This window comes from Anneissia japonica, unplaced genomic scaffold (assembly GCF_011630105.1).
Source record: "Anneissia japonica isolate Jap-2015-1 unplaced genomic scaffold, ASM1163010v1 scaffold483_len1788099_cov177, whole genome shotgun sequence".
NCBI classification, from domain to species: domain Eukaryota; kingdom Metazoa; phylum Echinodermata; class Crinoidea; order Comatulida; family Comatulidae; genus Anneissia; species Anneissia japonica.
In genome coordinates, this window is record NW_022682587.1 from 1,421,563 (window position 1) to 1,439,187 (window position 17,625).

The 17,625-nt window shown below is 33.2% G+C and overlaps 1 protein-coding gene across 3 annotated transcripts in view; it reads right to left on the reverse strand.

Annotated features, from left to right (window-relative positions):
• Positions 1–3,895: 3,895 nt before the first annotated feature.
• The window catches only part of LOC117104170 (vesicular glutamate transporter 3-like), a 71,959-nt gene continuing 58,229 nt past the window's right edge, over positions 3,896–17,625 (reverse strand). For all 3 annotated transcript variants that reach the window (XM_033244904.1, XM_033244973.1, XM_033245058.1), the window contains exons 6-12: positions 16,479–16,565; positions 14,061–14,194; positions 10,138–10,287; positions 9,316–9,448; positions 8,856–8,966; positions 7,459–7,586; positions 3,896–6,980 (exon numbers count right to left, since the gene is read on the reverse strand). In XM_033244904.1, coding sequence (XP_033100795.1) covers positions 6,648–6,980; positions 7,459–7,586; positions 8,856–8,966; positions 9,316–9,448; positions 10,138–10,287; positions 14,061–14,194; positions 16,479–16,565 — 1,076 coding nt within the window. In that variant the 3' untranslated portion in view covers positions 3,896–6,647. The remainder of the gene's footprint in view (positions 6,981–7,458; positions 7,587–8,855; positions 8,967–9,315; positions 9,449–10,137; positions 10,288–14,060; positions 14,195–16,478; positions 16,566–17,625) is intronic.

Here is a 17,625-nt window from a genome sequence, read left to right on the forward strand (position 1 = left end):
TTGCAGATCAGCATGTCTGATGAAGCTTAAGATTATATTGAACTCAGTGGGGGATTCAAGGTTGAGGGAGGGGGACATGGCCGCCCCTCTGCCCTCCTCAAACTTATAAACAAAATTGGACAATAAATAAATAAATTAAATTATAATCAAATGCATGGTGAGGCTGAGGTGGGTGGACCCTCTATCTGTGAAATCCCCTCACTGGATCCCCCCACCCACCATTCCTGGCCTCCGCATTCCTTGATACGCAACTGACTAATAGTCTAATCAATCCAAAGTTTTTTAGAGATTGTAAAAAATCCAGTGCAGCGGAGCCTTCCCGACACCGAGTTGTGTCATCGGACCATTAGTTGTTTTTTATTATTAAGTCTCAGAATCTGTACATATCTTGTTTTTCTAGCAGAGGTTTGTCGATATAATTATTACCCTGTCGAGACAACTTTCTCTTTTGGCGCAATATCGGATTTGCATTCAGTGTGAGATTTTAAATGTTTTTGTTGCGCAGACCCGACCGAGCCTTAGTCTGAATAGTCTAGGATTGGTTGTGTTTTTTAGTATCTACTTTTTCCAATCAAGAGCCTGAAATACTTGTATAGTGTAGTTACACGTATAGTGCTCATTCGAAATGCTGCTACTAGCATTGCGTTTCTTCAATTGATCTTCAACTTTTTGCTGAAAGCTCTAAAGTATATTATTTATTTATAAATTTTAAACAAAAACATACAGTAAACACAATTTTAAAAGATTGTTTACTATTTATTTTTTGGATTCCCATAATTAAAGTTTTGGTGAAATGAAGACAGTGAGTTTATATTGTAAATGGCAGGGGTGGCGCCAGAGGGGGGGGGGAGCTGGGGCTACAGTATATCCCCTACGTCGGGGATTGCCAATACACTTTGTATGCAAATATTCATTGTTTGACAGCTTAATTAAAGACATACCTAAAATTCTGGATGAGATTTCTGTCTGTGGTTTTATGTTTTGTTTGTAGGGTCTAAATGTCACTTTTCCACTGTTTGTAACTGACTGGTTCATAAACTGGTCTAAGGCAAGGGCGGCGCTAGCGGGGGTCCAGGTGGGCACAGGACGCCCCGTCGGGGACCTCTGGATCCTCCTGAATTCCTGGGAATTGCCAGCAAGGTCGTCGCGGGACATCGCGGGGAAAAATCACATCTCGAGCGCAGAAAGTACAATTAAAGCATGCCTTATGTAAGGCCTACAAAGCTGTCATCATTTTAGGATTAAAAACTGTTTAGTGCGAGCAGTGCTACCGTATGTGCGAGGAGTTGAATGCTATTGCGATCGTATGGGTTAGAGTGGTGCTCCAGCTCTTCCCCGACATGGAGTGGTACCTCCGACAGGGGAATTATAACCCTGGCAGGGGACTAGTACCCCCGACATCCTTTTTAAATTAAAGATCCCATATAATTAACACAAAATGTTATTCTCTTCCTGAAGTTATATCTTTAAATGGGATAACTCATGTTAATGAGTCAGAGAGCCCAATAAGATATGTTTAAACACCAAATTTAGCATTTTTCATCAAAGAGAAGTGAAATTACAAAATATTAAATTTTTGAGGATTTTTATGGTGGCCATCTTGAATTTCAAAATGGCTGTCATCCTAACTATTTGAAACTATGTTTATTGTATTCAGAGAGCCCAAAAACATATGATTAGATCCAAATTTACCATTATCCATAGAGGAGATGTAGAATTATAAATATTCAAAAGGCGGCCATCTTGAATTTCAATATGGCTGCCATTTTAGGTTTTTGAAACCTGTCTCAATGGCTTCAGTGACCGTAATAAACAGATTTGCTCTTTTTCATTTGATATAAGTAGAGTTATGAGCCAATATCTGAATTTTGGCGGACAATTTGAAAATGGCCGCCAAAAGATATGTTCCGCCCTTTTTCTGGAGGTTCCCCCGCTCAATCTTTTATTTATACCCTAACGATGCTAAATCAGCAGAGAAACCTTGGTCCAAGAAAAATGGTCAAGGTGACCCTGATTTTAATTCACAATGGGTGCCAGTTAGAATCAATCAGCCGATTTCCTGTAAACTCAGTGACACCATCAATACATAGGCACAAAATGTAGTCTAGAGCTAATATTCATTTGCCCACAATGAAACTTTAGGGGCATCATGGGGGCTGTTAATGCTGCTGCGGAGCCAAAGAATTTCACTGGGCGATTTTAAGAGGGTCGGCAAAAAAGTGTGTTGGATCCATATGGAAAGACTTTTATTTTATGTCATATTTTATATTTCATAATTATTTAATGAGAAAATTGCTAGTGTCTCTCAATTTGTCAGTTTATTTTGACTTTGTTTTAGGTTTGTGTTTTAATGAATCACTTTTTAAAAATTCAATAACTAAATCCTATAAATTTGTAGAGTGCCAATTCAATGGAGATTTGTTCATTTGAACCATAGGAAATCATGCACAATGTGCAACACCATCCCCACTCTAGAAGGAATATTCCCGTTATACTGCATGACTCTGCACAATTCATTATTTATACACATTTTTCACATTTTCAGCTTTTTTCATCATTTGTTTATGGAGTTGTTTTTAAACATTGCACGAACAACAACAAATCTTCTTGGATAAGGACTATAAAACTTAGACCCATGTGTATACAATTTGGCTTTTGTGCACGTAAAAGAAATCAGTGTACATCTTTCGAGACAGGTATCAGGGACGGATCTAGAACCGCAAGAAATAGGGGGCGTGAATGTGAGAACTGAGTGAGTCTCAGGGAAGAACCCTTGGTATCTACAATGGGGTAATCTCCCTCAAACCTCTAGCACCAGATTTATTAATTAGATGTTATTGATTGATTTTTACTATTTAGCTTGGTAACTTCTGATAAGCAATCTACAAAAATTATTTTTTACGCCCCCTCTAAATCTGCCACTGGAGTATGGTCTTACCCTTGTGTATTGGACGGGCATTCAGTCCCAGGACAAACGCGAGTAGCCGGTACAATACCGGTTTAACGGGTAGGTAAGTAGAGGCCCTAGGGGAGAAGTAAAACTTATCTGTATGAGAGCTAGTCCGCTTCTCGAGTACTTTGAGACTTCGGTATATGAATTCAACTACATTACATTACATACAGTTGTTTTCTGAGCATAGAGAGCAGCTTAGCTCAGTCGGCTAATCTGGTGGTAGCCACATGTATGTGCGCTTAACCGTAGAGGTCCCCGGTTAAATTCCCGTCTCTGCCTCTCCTTGTGTTTCGGCTGGAGGGCTGAAATACAAGTTACAATAGCGCACGTCTTTCAGATGAGACGTTTAAGCCGTATGTATACCATGTGCATTCATGGCTCAGGTGCACGTTAAAGAACGCAGGATACTGTTTGGAAAAGAGTAGGGGATTGTCTCCGTGTATACAGTCCAATCACTACCAGAAGGACCCCACTAGAAGAAGTTTTCTTCTAGACTTTCGTCAGCTATCCTTGGTAATTACACCGAATAAATCCAATCCATTCGATACATCTTAATAACGGCGGTGACTTCTTTTTAAGTATAATGCCGTCAGTATAGATATATATTGACCAATTGTCCCTGAAAGATTTTAAGCCTAAAGATAATGGGGGCCGTGACTTTCTCATAAGAGCAGCAGCATCAGCAGCATCAACAACGACAAGAACAACAACGACAGTGTTAATGAGCAGCAGTGTTAGTACTGTAGTAGTAGCCTAATTGCAGCAGTATCAGTAAAAACATTTGGCAAGTCTTTGTATATTTCTACCTGTCACTTTAACGGGTTTTACTATACGAACTATTGGTATATCGGGCCGCATAATGAATAATCAACGAGAATAAATAAATGAATCATCACTTTTTTGATAAACTCCAGTAAATGTCAAGAACACCAATAACATGTGATTATTTACAGTGCTTTTTCTTTATTGCTCTTACATCTAACATACATCTACAGATAGAAATACAGTCTCACAACTTCTTATATTAAGGAGTTTTAAAAATCACAACGTACGACGTAAGAGTCGTATGTAAATTAGCTTTGACTCTCCTACGTTTCATGGCACGCAGAATCGGTCGGTTATTATGTCCTGCTCATCACAAAGTAGGAAACAGTTGTTTGATAATTGGCGGAGTCAAGTCTGCAGTGTTGTAGTGTCACGTTTGCCTGTACGTTGTGATTTATAAAACTTCGTTTGTTTTAAACCTCAAACACTAATTAAATCATCAACTCATGTCTAACAATTATATGCTTTTGTACATGTTATACTATAATTATATAATAAATATTCTTTGTTCTTTTTGTATAGTTTAAATATTGTATTATTTTCTATACATAACGTAATTGCTGTTCATACACGTAGAAGTTCAACTTGTACGTTGGCTTTTTCCTAAGTTCCATGTGCATCAGTACATTGCATTTAGAGTGCGTACCAATCTAATGATACACTTAATTAAAAATCTGCCCATAATGCATAATTCCCGACCTACATAACTAAAATAAAATTGTATCAATTACGGTACCTTTCGTTATTAAAGTTTTTGGTCATGTTCATTGATTATTAACCATATAATACGTGAAATCAGAAATTTTGCAATAACGTTTTGCCTACAAATCTGCCACTGCACACGACCCTTACAATTATACCTTACTAAAACAGAGGAAGGGTGCAAAATGATTATATTTTATATAATCCATGTAATATTATATCTCCTGAATTATTTATGAAATTAATAAAATAATAATTTAATGGCTACGGGGAATTTGAGAGGAGAACTCTTCTTAAAAATGCCATTACGGATGCATAAATCTATTTTTGTTTTATATATTTACGTTAAAAAACTGATACATATCATATCACATGTGCTTTAATAATGTACATCACATGAGTATTTGCTGTTCATATTTCATATTTTTTGTCATAGACGGACAACTGGTAACTTTAAATAATAGCGATAATAAGCCTAATTCAACCTACGGGAATAGAAGAACATGTTACAATGAAGCTTTTCCCAAAATATATTTCTAATGTTATGCTAATTATATGCAAATACGTTTTTCTGCATTACTTACTGGTAATGCTAGCTACTAATTTACCATCCTATGGGAGACGAAGTTTTCGATAAAAAAAATTATCCCTGACAATAATTTAATTGGTTTTGAGGTAAACTTAAACTTTTATAACAAAGTATAGGCCCTATTTGTTTTATATGTTAATATCGTACTGCCGCGTGTAAAGTATCGATGATGTGACATTTATAATCATATTAATAATAACGGCAAAGTGCAGCTGTTATTTTATTTACTGATTTAATAAGTTAATTTTTAGAGAGGTAAAAAATATCTTAATAAAAAGAAAGTACCGGTATACACTTACCCAAAGCAAAAAAACATTTTAACACGAAAAATACCAATGTATATCATGTGACGCTTAAACCACTCTTTGATTTTGTTTAATCTATTGTTATTAGCAAAACAAAAAAACAAAAAAGCACAAAAACCCCCAAAATATTGGGTTACAGTAATCTATTTAACTTAAAAATAATATCAATCCTATCAGGGCATGATATACTAATAGTCAGATTAAGTTTAAAGTACTTCAATTTAGATTTAGCTCTTGTTTAATCAGTGCAAATCCAAATTTTTAAAAATGCAGTTTTAAAACTAGATACAAAAAAAATTCTATCTACTACAAATCTAATATTCTCCATAATTAAAATATGGTTATTGTTTTTTTTTTTTTAAATAAAGTTGAAATAAAAATTACGAAGACACTCAACGTTAACTTTCATCTGTGTAGACCGACTACACTTGAGCACCATATAATTTCATTTCATAAGATGAGACAAGGATAAAGGTTACTGCTTAGCTGGATATATTTCGAAATTCTTCGTCTATTGTGTTCTTCAGTTGCAAATTATGCCTGCCTGTTTTGCGTAAATGATTTTAATTAATTTGGTCATTGCATTTGCGATTCTGAATTGCAAGTATGTGTAAGTCTATAAAATGATTGCAGGCTTTTTAACGCTTGTAGGTAGTTTTAAACATTATCTCAGCTCAATATCTTGAAATTTGCATAAATAAATATGTAACTCATTTATTCGCACGAATCCTTTGATATAGATGGTATATGCAATTCAATGAGCAAGGGTGACAACAAGATTTTCCCGACGTTAGGTTCCGATGTTCCAAAGGGGGGAGGGGTGAGGTGTCCCTGACGAGAGCGTATGTAGGCGTGGCTGGGGTCGCTTAGAATGTTGCGACAGTGGTCCAGGGAGCGGAGCCCCCAAAAACTTGAACATTTAGCGGTTTGACAGGCTTATTTAATCGTTTAGAATCTACTAATATGTAAAAAATACATATATTTCAATTTTCCCGACAAATTGTGAGACAGCTCCCTCCCTACTGGAGCCACTTCTTGCACTGGACTACCACATATGGATTTAATTGCATTTGTGTTCTTGTGTAGTTAATATTTGAATACACACGCTGTAAATATTAATGAAATAACATTTTTGAACCTTTTAAGCTCACTAATGTAGTACCAACTCTAAACGACTTCTTATCGAATACATCAGGATAAATGAAAAAATGAAATTCATGAATGTGTTTACAAATATATTTCGGGCTCGGATGTTTCTCGTATTCAATCGGGCTTAATCAGATTCTGACGATTCCACAAGGTGTTCTTCTATATTATTAGTTGTAGGCTGGACAGGTTCTTCTTTTGTTGTAGGATAAACACCGTTTGGTGTTCCTGCACCATAATTTGAGTTGTGTATAGACGTCCCGAATGTGGTGGTACTGATATCAGTTAAAGCACCGTAGCCTTTGGTCACATCTGATCCATTTATTGACGAGAAGTCAGCAACCTTAGGGTAGTCTGCCCAGGATTGTTTCTCTCCAGATGCAAACACGCCATAAAATAAAACGCCAACAAAGTGTATGATGGCGGCAATTAGAAACACTTTCTCCCATTCCTCGGGTGTCTGCAAAGAACAAGCATATTCAAAAAACCTGTCTCTTATACACATTTTTTATGAAAGATCAATGTATACATAGCAAAGTAGATTTTAAGTAAGCATATCAATTTCGAGAAGATGTGGATTTCGATAATATCCTTGTGTAGTTTTTATTTCATACAATAATTAACAATATAGGGCACCATTTAAACGGACATTCAAGTTTATGAACTGCCGAAGATCACCTACATCTTTTAGTAATGGGGTTCTACGTATTAATAATGGACAAGAAAATATTTTCTCAAAAAAAAAAAAAAAAAAAAAAAAAACCAAAACAAGTGCATTGTTAATAATTTTGTAGAATCATATCGAGAAGAGATTAACAAACGGAAATAAATACGAAAGCAGAAATTCAATAACACATATAGAGCCTAAAGTGGGTTAATATTTTGTCAATTTAAACGAGGTTTATTACGAAGTATATCATAATGCTATCTTGGCATACCTTATCGGCTGTGATATTGGTAGTTATAAGTGGGCAGAGTATTCCTGCAAGTGTACCTGCCGAGTTGGTGATTCCCATCAGAATACTAGCATAGCGCGGAGCTATATCCAAGTGGTTGACATTGAAACCTGTGATAAGACAAACATAAAATAGATCATATTAAATTCCAAACGGTTTGAAATACGATATACATCCAATATTATATGCAGACATCTTATACTTTTGCACGAAACCTAGTGAAACTATATTCTCCAAGGACAAGGTTTGATGGCTTTTGCTTCAAATTTTCTTCTCGTAGAAGATTAAGTAAATATAATATTCCTCTATATCTGTCCTTGAAATATTTAGCACTTTCCATTTCATTGCATCTGTAGTAGTAAGTTTGGCCTCTACCCTCTCCACATCAGTTATTATATTTTCCATTCAAAATCTTCTAATGACGCACATCTTGCATAATTAATTAGAAATATTCATAAATAATTTAGAAATGCACAGCATGGAACAATAATTTAACTATTCCCATCTCTAAACTAAATGTTATAGTCGGTTCTGCAGATCAGCCCTCGTAGATAAATGTCGAGATATCGATATGTGATAAAAATTTGAATAAAGCTAAATAATATTTAAATATCTACTGCTTCTAATTCAACTTATCTGTATAATATATAATGTCATTAATGAAGTGTTATTTATTCATATTTAATAATTAAGATATAATATTTTTGCGTTAAAAAAATGCCATTATACAGTCTATATCACAATTCACGTAATTCTCAACATACATGAACTACAATTTAGAAAATAATAATAAGGAAAGCATTTGTTTAATATTATTAATTATCTCCGAAGTGTTGGATTGCCTTAACCAGTAACTGTCGACTTTATGAAATGTGTAGGCTGCCGGCACATTGACCTCTCATCATTAGTGCCTACAATTTTTTTTTTACAAAAACGTAATGCAATAATATCAAAATGATTATTATTTTAAATTTTCGATATATATTTCAGCCGCTCCAATTTTCTTCCCTATTCTTCTTTCTTCCGGTTTTATTATTATATTACATTTATTATTGATGATATACTAATAATTATTGATATACCCAGTCTAGGCATAGGTTAGAATAGGGTCTATGAGAACCTAGCATGGATTTCTCGTAATACACCGTACTCTACATAGGCTAAATCAATCTTCCTATGTTCAAAGCCAGAGTTTACTGATCTCATGCCAATCTAGGCCACTTTAGGTAGGCTTTCTTCGAAAAGGTTTCTACTACAGCTGTATACGAATGGATCTTGTTGTGGAACAGGAAATCAAGTTGTCCCTCCCGAGTACCGCCTGATCATAAATCGACGGGAAATCAACCGATAGCTGTCTATTACAACTATGCTAGTCTCACCTGAGATAGCGAAGCCACTGGACCCAACCGCTATGGTCATGCAAATAATAGCCATCTTAGCGCCTCGTGCATATGCAGTAATAAGTAAAAACAGAGCCTCACCGCCAAATCCTAAGTATGACAAGGATGAATAGAAGATATCATAAATTCGATGTTTTATGTATTAGTGTATCTAATTGATTATTTTCAACTAGTTCATACCTTTTAGTCTTATTGGACATAGCATTATTGATATTCTTAATCTATATAATAAACAAAGATATGTGCAATTTTTAAAACATATTCATATTATAACCTATTTCGTGATTTTTTTTTCTTTTTATTTTTTAAAATTGCCTCCAATGCAACTGAAAATATACTGGAAATAATAGTGCATTTAGATGATGTAACAACTAAATTCTAGTTTCAAATAAAATAATATAATTATCCTTGTGAATAAATTATATGAATAGATGCTTACCACCACAGTTAAACAGTTTCCTAACTGTGGTTGTTGTCATTAGTTGTCGACGGCGAAGGAAATCAGCCAACTGTCCGCCGAGAGGAACAATAATAGCCATGACAAGGTGAGGCAAAGCTGCTAGCATACCGACCTATGTTACCGAGTTTATAATGAAATAAAACATTAAACGAAACAATGAGTGTTGAATGTTCTGTGGTATTTTAAATATACGTATGTGTTCTAAAGAATAAAATTCAACTGCCACCGAAGCACCATTAAAGTAATTATAAAAAATTATGTGTATGTGTATATATATTTATATACATATATATATATATATGTGTATATACATATATATATATATATATATATATACATATATATGTATATACATATGTGTGTGTGTGTGTGTGTGTGTGTGTAGATAAATGTCAACTTCAGATTATCCCTGATTGATATAATACCTTTTGTGGTTAACACTGTTACTTTATCAAATCTGATAAATATTATTAGATTTAATAAATCTTGCAGAATTCTAATAATATTAATGGTAAAGAACATTCCATACAAAGTACTGTACAACTTCAAATAATATTCTCTTTGAAACTAGACAGTCATCATAAATCAATCAACATCAGGTCTTTAGCGAGACACAAATCTTATAGGGTCAGACAAGTAACCTCCAAGACAGACGCTAGTCTGTCTTATCCTCAGTCGATTTTTTTTTCAATCAGTCTTTCTCTTAATCAATTGATTATTTTATTATTAATTTGACGACGTAAGTTTGTCGCTAATTTGATATGCATCTTTTAACATTTATATCAATTTATTGGCATTTACCTTAGATATCTCGTAATGAAATACTTCCTCTAGGTAAGATGGCTGACCGGTAAGAAACAAATAAAACGTCCAGCTTCTTGCAAAATTTGCCACAATAATAGCGTATACGGGCATTGATGTAAAGAAACTTGACCAAGGAGTTGAGCTGAACTGAAAATATATACATATATATATATATAAATATATATATGAATACAATGTTGATTCCATGCCTTGGTTAGATATGAACAAAAAAGCCCTAACCGGCGAAACGTTTGGAATAAACCTCAAACAACATATTATGCATTTGAAATCTTTTTTTGTGTATATATATATATATATATATATATATATATGTATATATATATATATAAATCAATATTATTAAAGATATTTTAGTGAATTATCTTCAAAGGAGAGTTGCTATAGAATTGTAACTCATGGTACAATAAAGATAAAAACTCTAAACCGTTTCTGATATATACTATAATTATATATAACTACTTAACGTTAAAAAAGAGGAACCAACGAGTGTGAAAAGAGTTGGCCTAACCGGAATTCGAACCCAGGAACGTATGTTATCTATACAGACGCCTTCACCATCACCATCCTGGACCACTGAACCTTTTTTGGGTAATCCATATCCAATTAGACCCAAATTTTCACACTCTTGCACGCAAGCGTAGATCAACTTTAGTTTTTGATGCATTGGAAATAACCGAGATCAATATGATGACAAACCCTCGTCCATTTAACGACAAGACGGGACCTTCGCTAAGTAATCCAGTAATAATTTAATCATCCTCCTAAAGGTAAAACTATCCCTCGTCGGACACCATCCTGTTATTTCTGAGTCTAGGTTTCGGGGACGGAAGGGTATTATTTTCCTAGGTGAATTTTTATAAATATGACCACAGTTAACATAATATAAGTTTAAATTTGTTTCATATTTTCGATAAGCTTAATGTGCAAGTTATGTGTGAAAATACTTAACTACAATTACCGTATTCTTCAGATAATTTGAAAGATTGTTCCAAGGTTTTGTTCAATGACATTTTTTTTGACCCATTTTATTTTATTTATTTTTTAACAGATAGATTTCTTTTGTTTAGGTATTGTGATCGTGTACGTACAGATTTATGTGTATGGAATAATTAATTCAAAATTTTATTCAGTCAATTTGTATGGTATTTGTCCATAAATATAGCCGTCTTTTAAATAAATGTGGAAAATATTAACTGTTTGTGAGTTGAAATAAAATGAGGAGTCGAATGGTAGTGGGCTTTACAGCTTATCCTCTGAAGAATTAAACTGGTAGAGTTTGCAGATGCAGATCCCTATGTTGTAATAGCATAACTGATGTTTTGTAAAATAATGGTTTTGTACATAGTTAACATGATAGGAATTATATATATATATTAAGTGTATCTTCTGGATCTCCGTTTATCACATGCCATATATGTGATATCCACAACTTGTGACATCAGACAAGTAAGGAGTATTAAAAGGAATTTGAAGTCTAATGGCTGTTGAAGTTACAACAATGTATTCGTGGTCAAGTGAGTCTTGTCAATACGGTATCGTAATTGCTTGAATAGGCCTAATAGTCAAATGATAGAAACAGTGCTCGAATAGTAAAAGCAAATGACTATTATCGTATCAAGCATAACCCTTTAAGTATAGTAAACCAATGTTATATGAAAAATTACCAATGAATTCAAACCTGCCAACCTCTCAAAATTTAGGCTAGGGCCATACCACTAAATTACTGAAAATCCTGTTCAAATTGATTTAGTGCGAGTTTTGCCATATACACCGGGAATTCGCTGCGTAAATTACAGTAAATCAACAAGGTATCAAACTGCTGCGAGTCTAAAGGTGTTCAAAAACAGATTCACGGACACCCGGAACCTTCGATAATTTTACTACAGCAACACGAAAATATAGTTCTCTGTAAAATTTCAGACGACACCATGGTACGAACAAAACAAAAAACAAAAAACTGAAGAGCTGGTTTATAGATCCCAAAGTATAATGTACAGGGCGCCATTTGGGATACTGCTTTTTATTAAAGAAAAAAAAAACATTCTGCGAAGATAGAAGTAATATATGCGATGATTAGTTGAGTGTTTTGTGTAAGAATAAGAGCAGATTTCCCTCTAACTAAAAATCACTTTGAAACTGGTTAGAACAATAATTATCATTCAGGGCTGCTAAAAACGTCAAGTGATTTTAATTTGAGATTGTCTTTAATTATAGGTGTCTTTAATTAGAGCGAGGCCTGTATCTTAAATATGATATTGTGCTAAATAGGAACCAACGTTTTGATAGGACGTGCAGCATTACAAGAGGACATTATGAAGTTTATCTGAAACGCATGTAGTCATTGATTTTATAATAATTATATATATATATATATATATATATATATATATATATTAAAGCACTAAACTTTAGAGAGTTTTGTACATTCTGTAAATTTAAAGTTAATGTGTGTAGTTTGTAAACGGTATCTTTTGCGTCGACTAGAAACTCATCGTATCTTCAATGTCGATAAAAAAACATCTAAAAACAGATGATATGGGAATAATTATAAGACAAATACCAAGCCGGTATAAATTCAACTGACATAATCATTCTCATGAGATGGTTGTGTTTTATATATAATCTAAACGCTATCGGTTGATATTATAGACTGTATTGATGTATCATATAAAATACTGATTTCCTTATGTTGAAGATAGATGTATACGAAATATCTTAATGTACCACAGTCATTTTTGTCTAGCTTACCGTAATGTATTGCATTTCATCTTTCCAATCAGAATTGCTAAATGGACTACAGCAATATTTGCTATTTCTGAGAAGCTCAATAATAATTCCCTAGACTGTGGGTTAATTTACATTTTCATTATCAATATTTTATTTATTTTTTATTGTCTTCCATAGTCCAAAAACATTATTATAGTATCGAATCAAACATGTATTTATGCATTAAATATAGTAAAGTTACATTACTTAAAGTGTATGTTTAGTTATTGAGGCATAATACCTACCATAATGTAGATACTACATTTGTACGACTTTCATTTCATTTATTTCAACTCAAGGACTAGAGCGAATTATTCCCTTTCTTTGTTTAAAGACAATTTAGTGACATGTGCAATGCAACTGGCAGATATGTACAATTCATGCATGCAGGAAGTAATCATTACACTTGGAGACAATCTTCTACTAAGTTTCAGTATGTGCTGGTTTGCTGTTGTATAATATTCAGAAACGAGTGATAATAACGCCCAGCGCCTGTGAATTGTCGCTATATAAATTTTGGCAATATTATTAGGCCTATTATTATTTTACAAAACGGAATTGGCTTTGCGTCACATGCGAAAGACGGGGTAAATTAACATTTCTTATCCAAGGACAGAAGTGACATCGGAGAATTGACATATTGACTGGTTTTGAGATCTCCTATTACCTAATCAGTAATACAATTTTACCCTCGCCTCTCCGAAGGAGAGTTTACTCCCCTCGCAAAGAGGATCACCTCTCTTTCGAAAAGGTGAAAGTTTTGTTATAGCTCACTTCTGTGTGTGTTGTGGGAGTGTGTTTGTCTGTCAGTATGTGTGTCCTTCCTGGCGAATAACGCAAAAAACAAAAACCCAAAAAAAAACTAGTGGACCAACTTACTTCAAATTTTCACACATTGACATGTTACATGTATCTCTGTCTGCATTAAATTTGGTGCTGATCGGATTTTTAGAATCTTATTGATATATTTTTCGGCCACAACTGAGCCAACTCGAGCCGATCGTTCAGCATCATTTGGCTAGGCCGAGTGGTAATAGTGGTAATGGTAGTTCTGATCGTAGTCAAAATAATAGTAATAATTTATTCTTTATAAAAACAACAATGATACAAATTAATATTATTAGTAAACAAACCTTTGTAGTTGTGGTTTTTTCACCTATGCTATCTAGAATGTAATTCTTTTCCTCTATGGAAATGGTTGGATGAGCTGATGGACTTTCATGACTAATAATGATGAAAAAAATCGACCATATAATACCCATTGCACCTGAAAATATACAACAAAAATATTAAATTACTGGAAGGTTAGTAAACTGCTGTGAAGCATTGTACCTCTCGTCGGTTAAAAGCTAAACTTAAATTACTATCATAGTGTTGCAGGTAATAACAGGATTGGATAATACGTGCTACTTTGCCAGGTAATCCATGATGTAAATTCATTAGATTTTAGCGGATAAACCTATAAACATCAGGCCACATAATGCAATTAATAAATGTGTTAATAAAGGAATTGGATTTTAAAAAAAATGAAAAATGAATCTCAGCCTCCACCGGGAATCGAAGCCAGGACCTTATATATACAATTATATATATAATATTACGAGCGCTTTTAATCTGCCTTGTTACAAGCTTGCTTGCATAGCTAAGGTTCAATCTCAAATTTATCTGAGCTGCACTGATAATTCGAATGCAGATTGGTTTAACTTATTATAGCTCCTTAACATTTGTTTTGTTGAGCACTCTATTGAGATAGTACCATTGCTGTTTTGCATTTAGCTGGCCCAATTTGTTTGAGCACTCTTGGCATGGTATTACGAACGCTTTTAAGCTGCCTTTTTACATACTGCTTGTTTCATAGCTAAGGTCCTGATGAGTCAAAGGACAAAACAACGTTGTATGCGGATTGATTGAACTTATTATAGCTCCTTAACATTTGTTTTGTTGAGCACTCTATTGAGATAGTACCATTGCTGTTTTGCATTTAGCTGGCCCACTACTATATGTAGTTTGAGCACTCTATAAGAGACAGTACTAGAGGCAATATAATTTATTAAATCACAAATATTTCAAACACTAATGTGTTCTTCATCAGTGTGAGGACAACTGACGAAAAATACAAGGTAAAGCAAGTATAAGGAAATGGTATTGGTTACAAATTAAAATAACAATAGAACCTAATAGTAGTAGTAATAATAATAATAATAATAATAATAATAATAATAATAATAATAATAATAATAATATTAATAATAATAATAATAATAATAATAGAACTTGTTATATCATGGTAGCTGATTAAAAAAGGCACGATGATTTAATCATGTTGACTTTTTATGACAATCTATGTCTCCGCCGAAGCCGAAAGAGATTTTTTAAATCCTTAACTCTATTTTACTTCGTTTACTTAAATAAATTAAATTCCAAAATCATGAAATTCAGATCAAATCACATATTACCAGTGTGTAGTCAGACTTTAGGCTCACAGCTTTACTGACGCAAATTATTTTCTCTGGAGAGTATGTTTTTCATTAAGAAGATTGTTTTTTTTTTCTGAGTGGGGTCCAATTGCATACACATCTTAGAAGTATTGGAGAATTTAATGGCGAATTCGTTATTTACCTTAACAGGTTTAATTATCAATTTAAGTAAAAGATCATAAATATATTATATGCACATACAGGTAAAAAAAAAAAAAAGTTACTAGAAAAATGATGGACCCTCCTGAAAATAAATAATATGGATATTTTTGATGCTGAAACCTTAACAGCCTTTTAATAGACTCGATTAGATAACACAATACAATATTTGGCTTTTTGAGTTTGGACTAATTACTGTATAAACGTCGATTCTATCTATAACGTCTTCTTATCTGACGCCACTTAAGTGATGTAAGCTAGGATTATTTTTCTGGTAACACATGATATAAGTAATATTTGTGTATGCATGGCTTTTCCACCATTGTTGCTAGGTTAAGGGCCAGTGGAAGGTGTGATAAATCAATCTATCAAACAGTATGTCAATCAATCAATCATGATGACTTTGATTTTGACAGTGATTATGGAGATGATGGTAATGACGATGATGCAAATGATGACGATATAACTGGTTATGATTTCGCTGCTGCTGACGCTGCAGGTGCTCTTGCTAATGATAATGATGAGGATGAAGATGATAATGATTATGATGATCAAAAAATTATGGTGATCATCGTAATGAGTGATAACGATATTTAATTATTAGTCAACCTACCAGTCAACTGCTGAATTAAGTAAGTAAATAAATAAATAAATCATATGATGATGTTGATGATGATGATGTTGATGACAATGATAGAGATGAGAAAATGAGAATGAAAATGAAGGAACGGTTGAAAATTTTGCTACTGCTATCTAGTGATGATGCAATCGATGATTGATGTTGGTGATGGTGATGATCAGATGAAAATAATAAAAATGAAGTGGTGTTAATAATGATTATGATAGTGATATTATGGCAATGATGCTGATAACATATTATTATTTTGAAAAAAAACAAAAAAAAACATACATTACCGAAAAAATAGAAAGGACTAGGCCATCCGGCATATTCTACAAGGACGCCCGCTAACGGCATACCGACTACAGCTCCAGCGTACGACCCTGTCGAGCACCAAAGTACAAATCATTTGAGAAAGAAAATAAAAGAATGACATAATGCAATGAATGACAAATTCTGATTTGAAAGACTGATTTGTTCAGATATTAACTGAACCATGCCTTACGGGCCTGAAGCCAGATTTTGAAATGTTGAAAGAGGGCACTGCAGATGTAAACCTAGGCCTACGCAGATGAAATATTTTCTAGCATTATGCTGAATTTCTTATTAAATTACATGGCATGTATTATTTAAGAAAAGGCACTTAAGAATATAGAGACAGAACTTTATATAAATACGCAACTTTTACTTTATGATACTGATTTGGCTAAAGTGATACTAAGTATCATCACCACAACAACTACCACCACCATCACCAACATCGCCATTGTCGTCATCCCAGTCATCGTTAACATTGTCATTATCAGTAAAATAATAACCTTAAATTACTATTATTATTATTATTATTATTATTATTATTATTATTATTATTATTATTATTATTATTATTATTATTACTATTATTATTATAATTATAATTATTATTATTATTATTACTACTACTATTATTACTATTATTATTATTATTATTATTATTATTATTATTATTATATATATTATTATTATTTTTAATTATAATTGTTTTATATAAATATTGATATTATACCCTATGTTATCATATGCAGTATACACCAGTGTAATTTCACGTAGGTGTGCATGTGTTGCGTAGTTTTGTGCATAGTGATACGATACACCATGAGTAACTCTATAGTGTTACGTTGGAATTGTTAACAAGTACGCCTAAAAAAATGTGCATATAATAGCCTGTGTTCGATTTAAATGTCTTTATACATATTGTTGTTCAGGCATACTTATTAATTTTTTCTTACGAAATTTTTAAAATTTTATTTTTTTGTTACCTAAGTTTTATCTCCAGAAATATTGAACTATTTTCGTAGGCCAATACCTGTATTTTTATATTTTAATTCAAGGTCAGGAAATCTCGGTTTTATTATGAGAACGGAGCGTAGATTTATTATGTTTAAAACTTTATTGAAAGTTCTA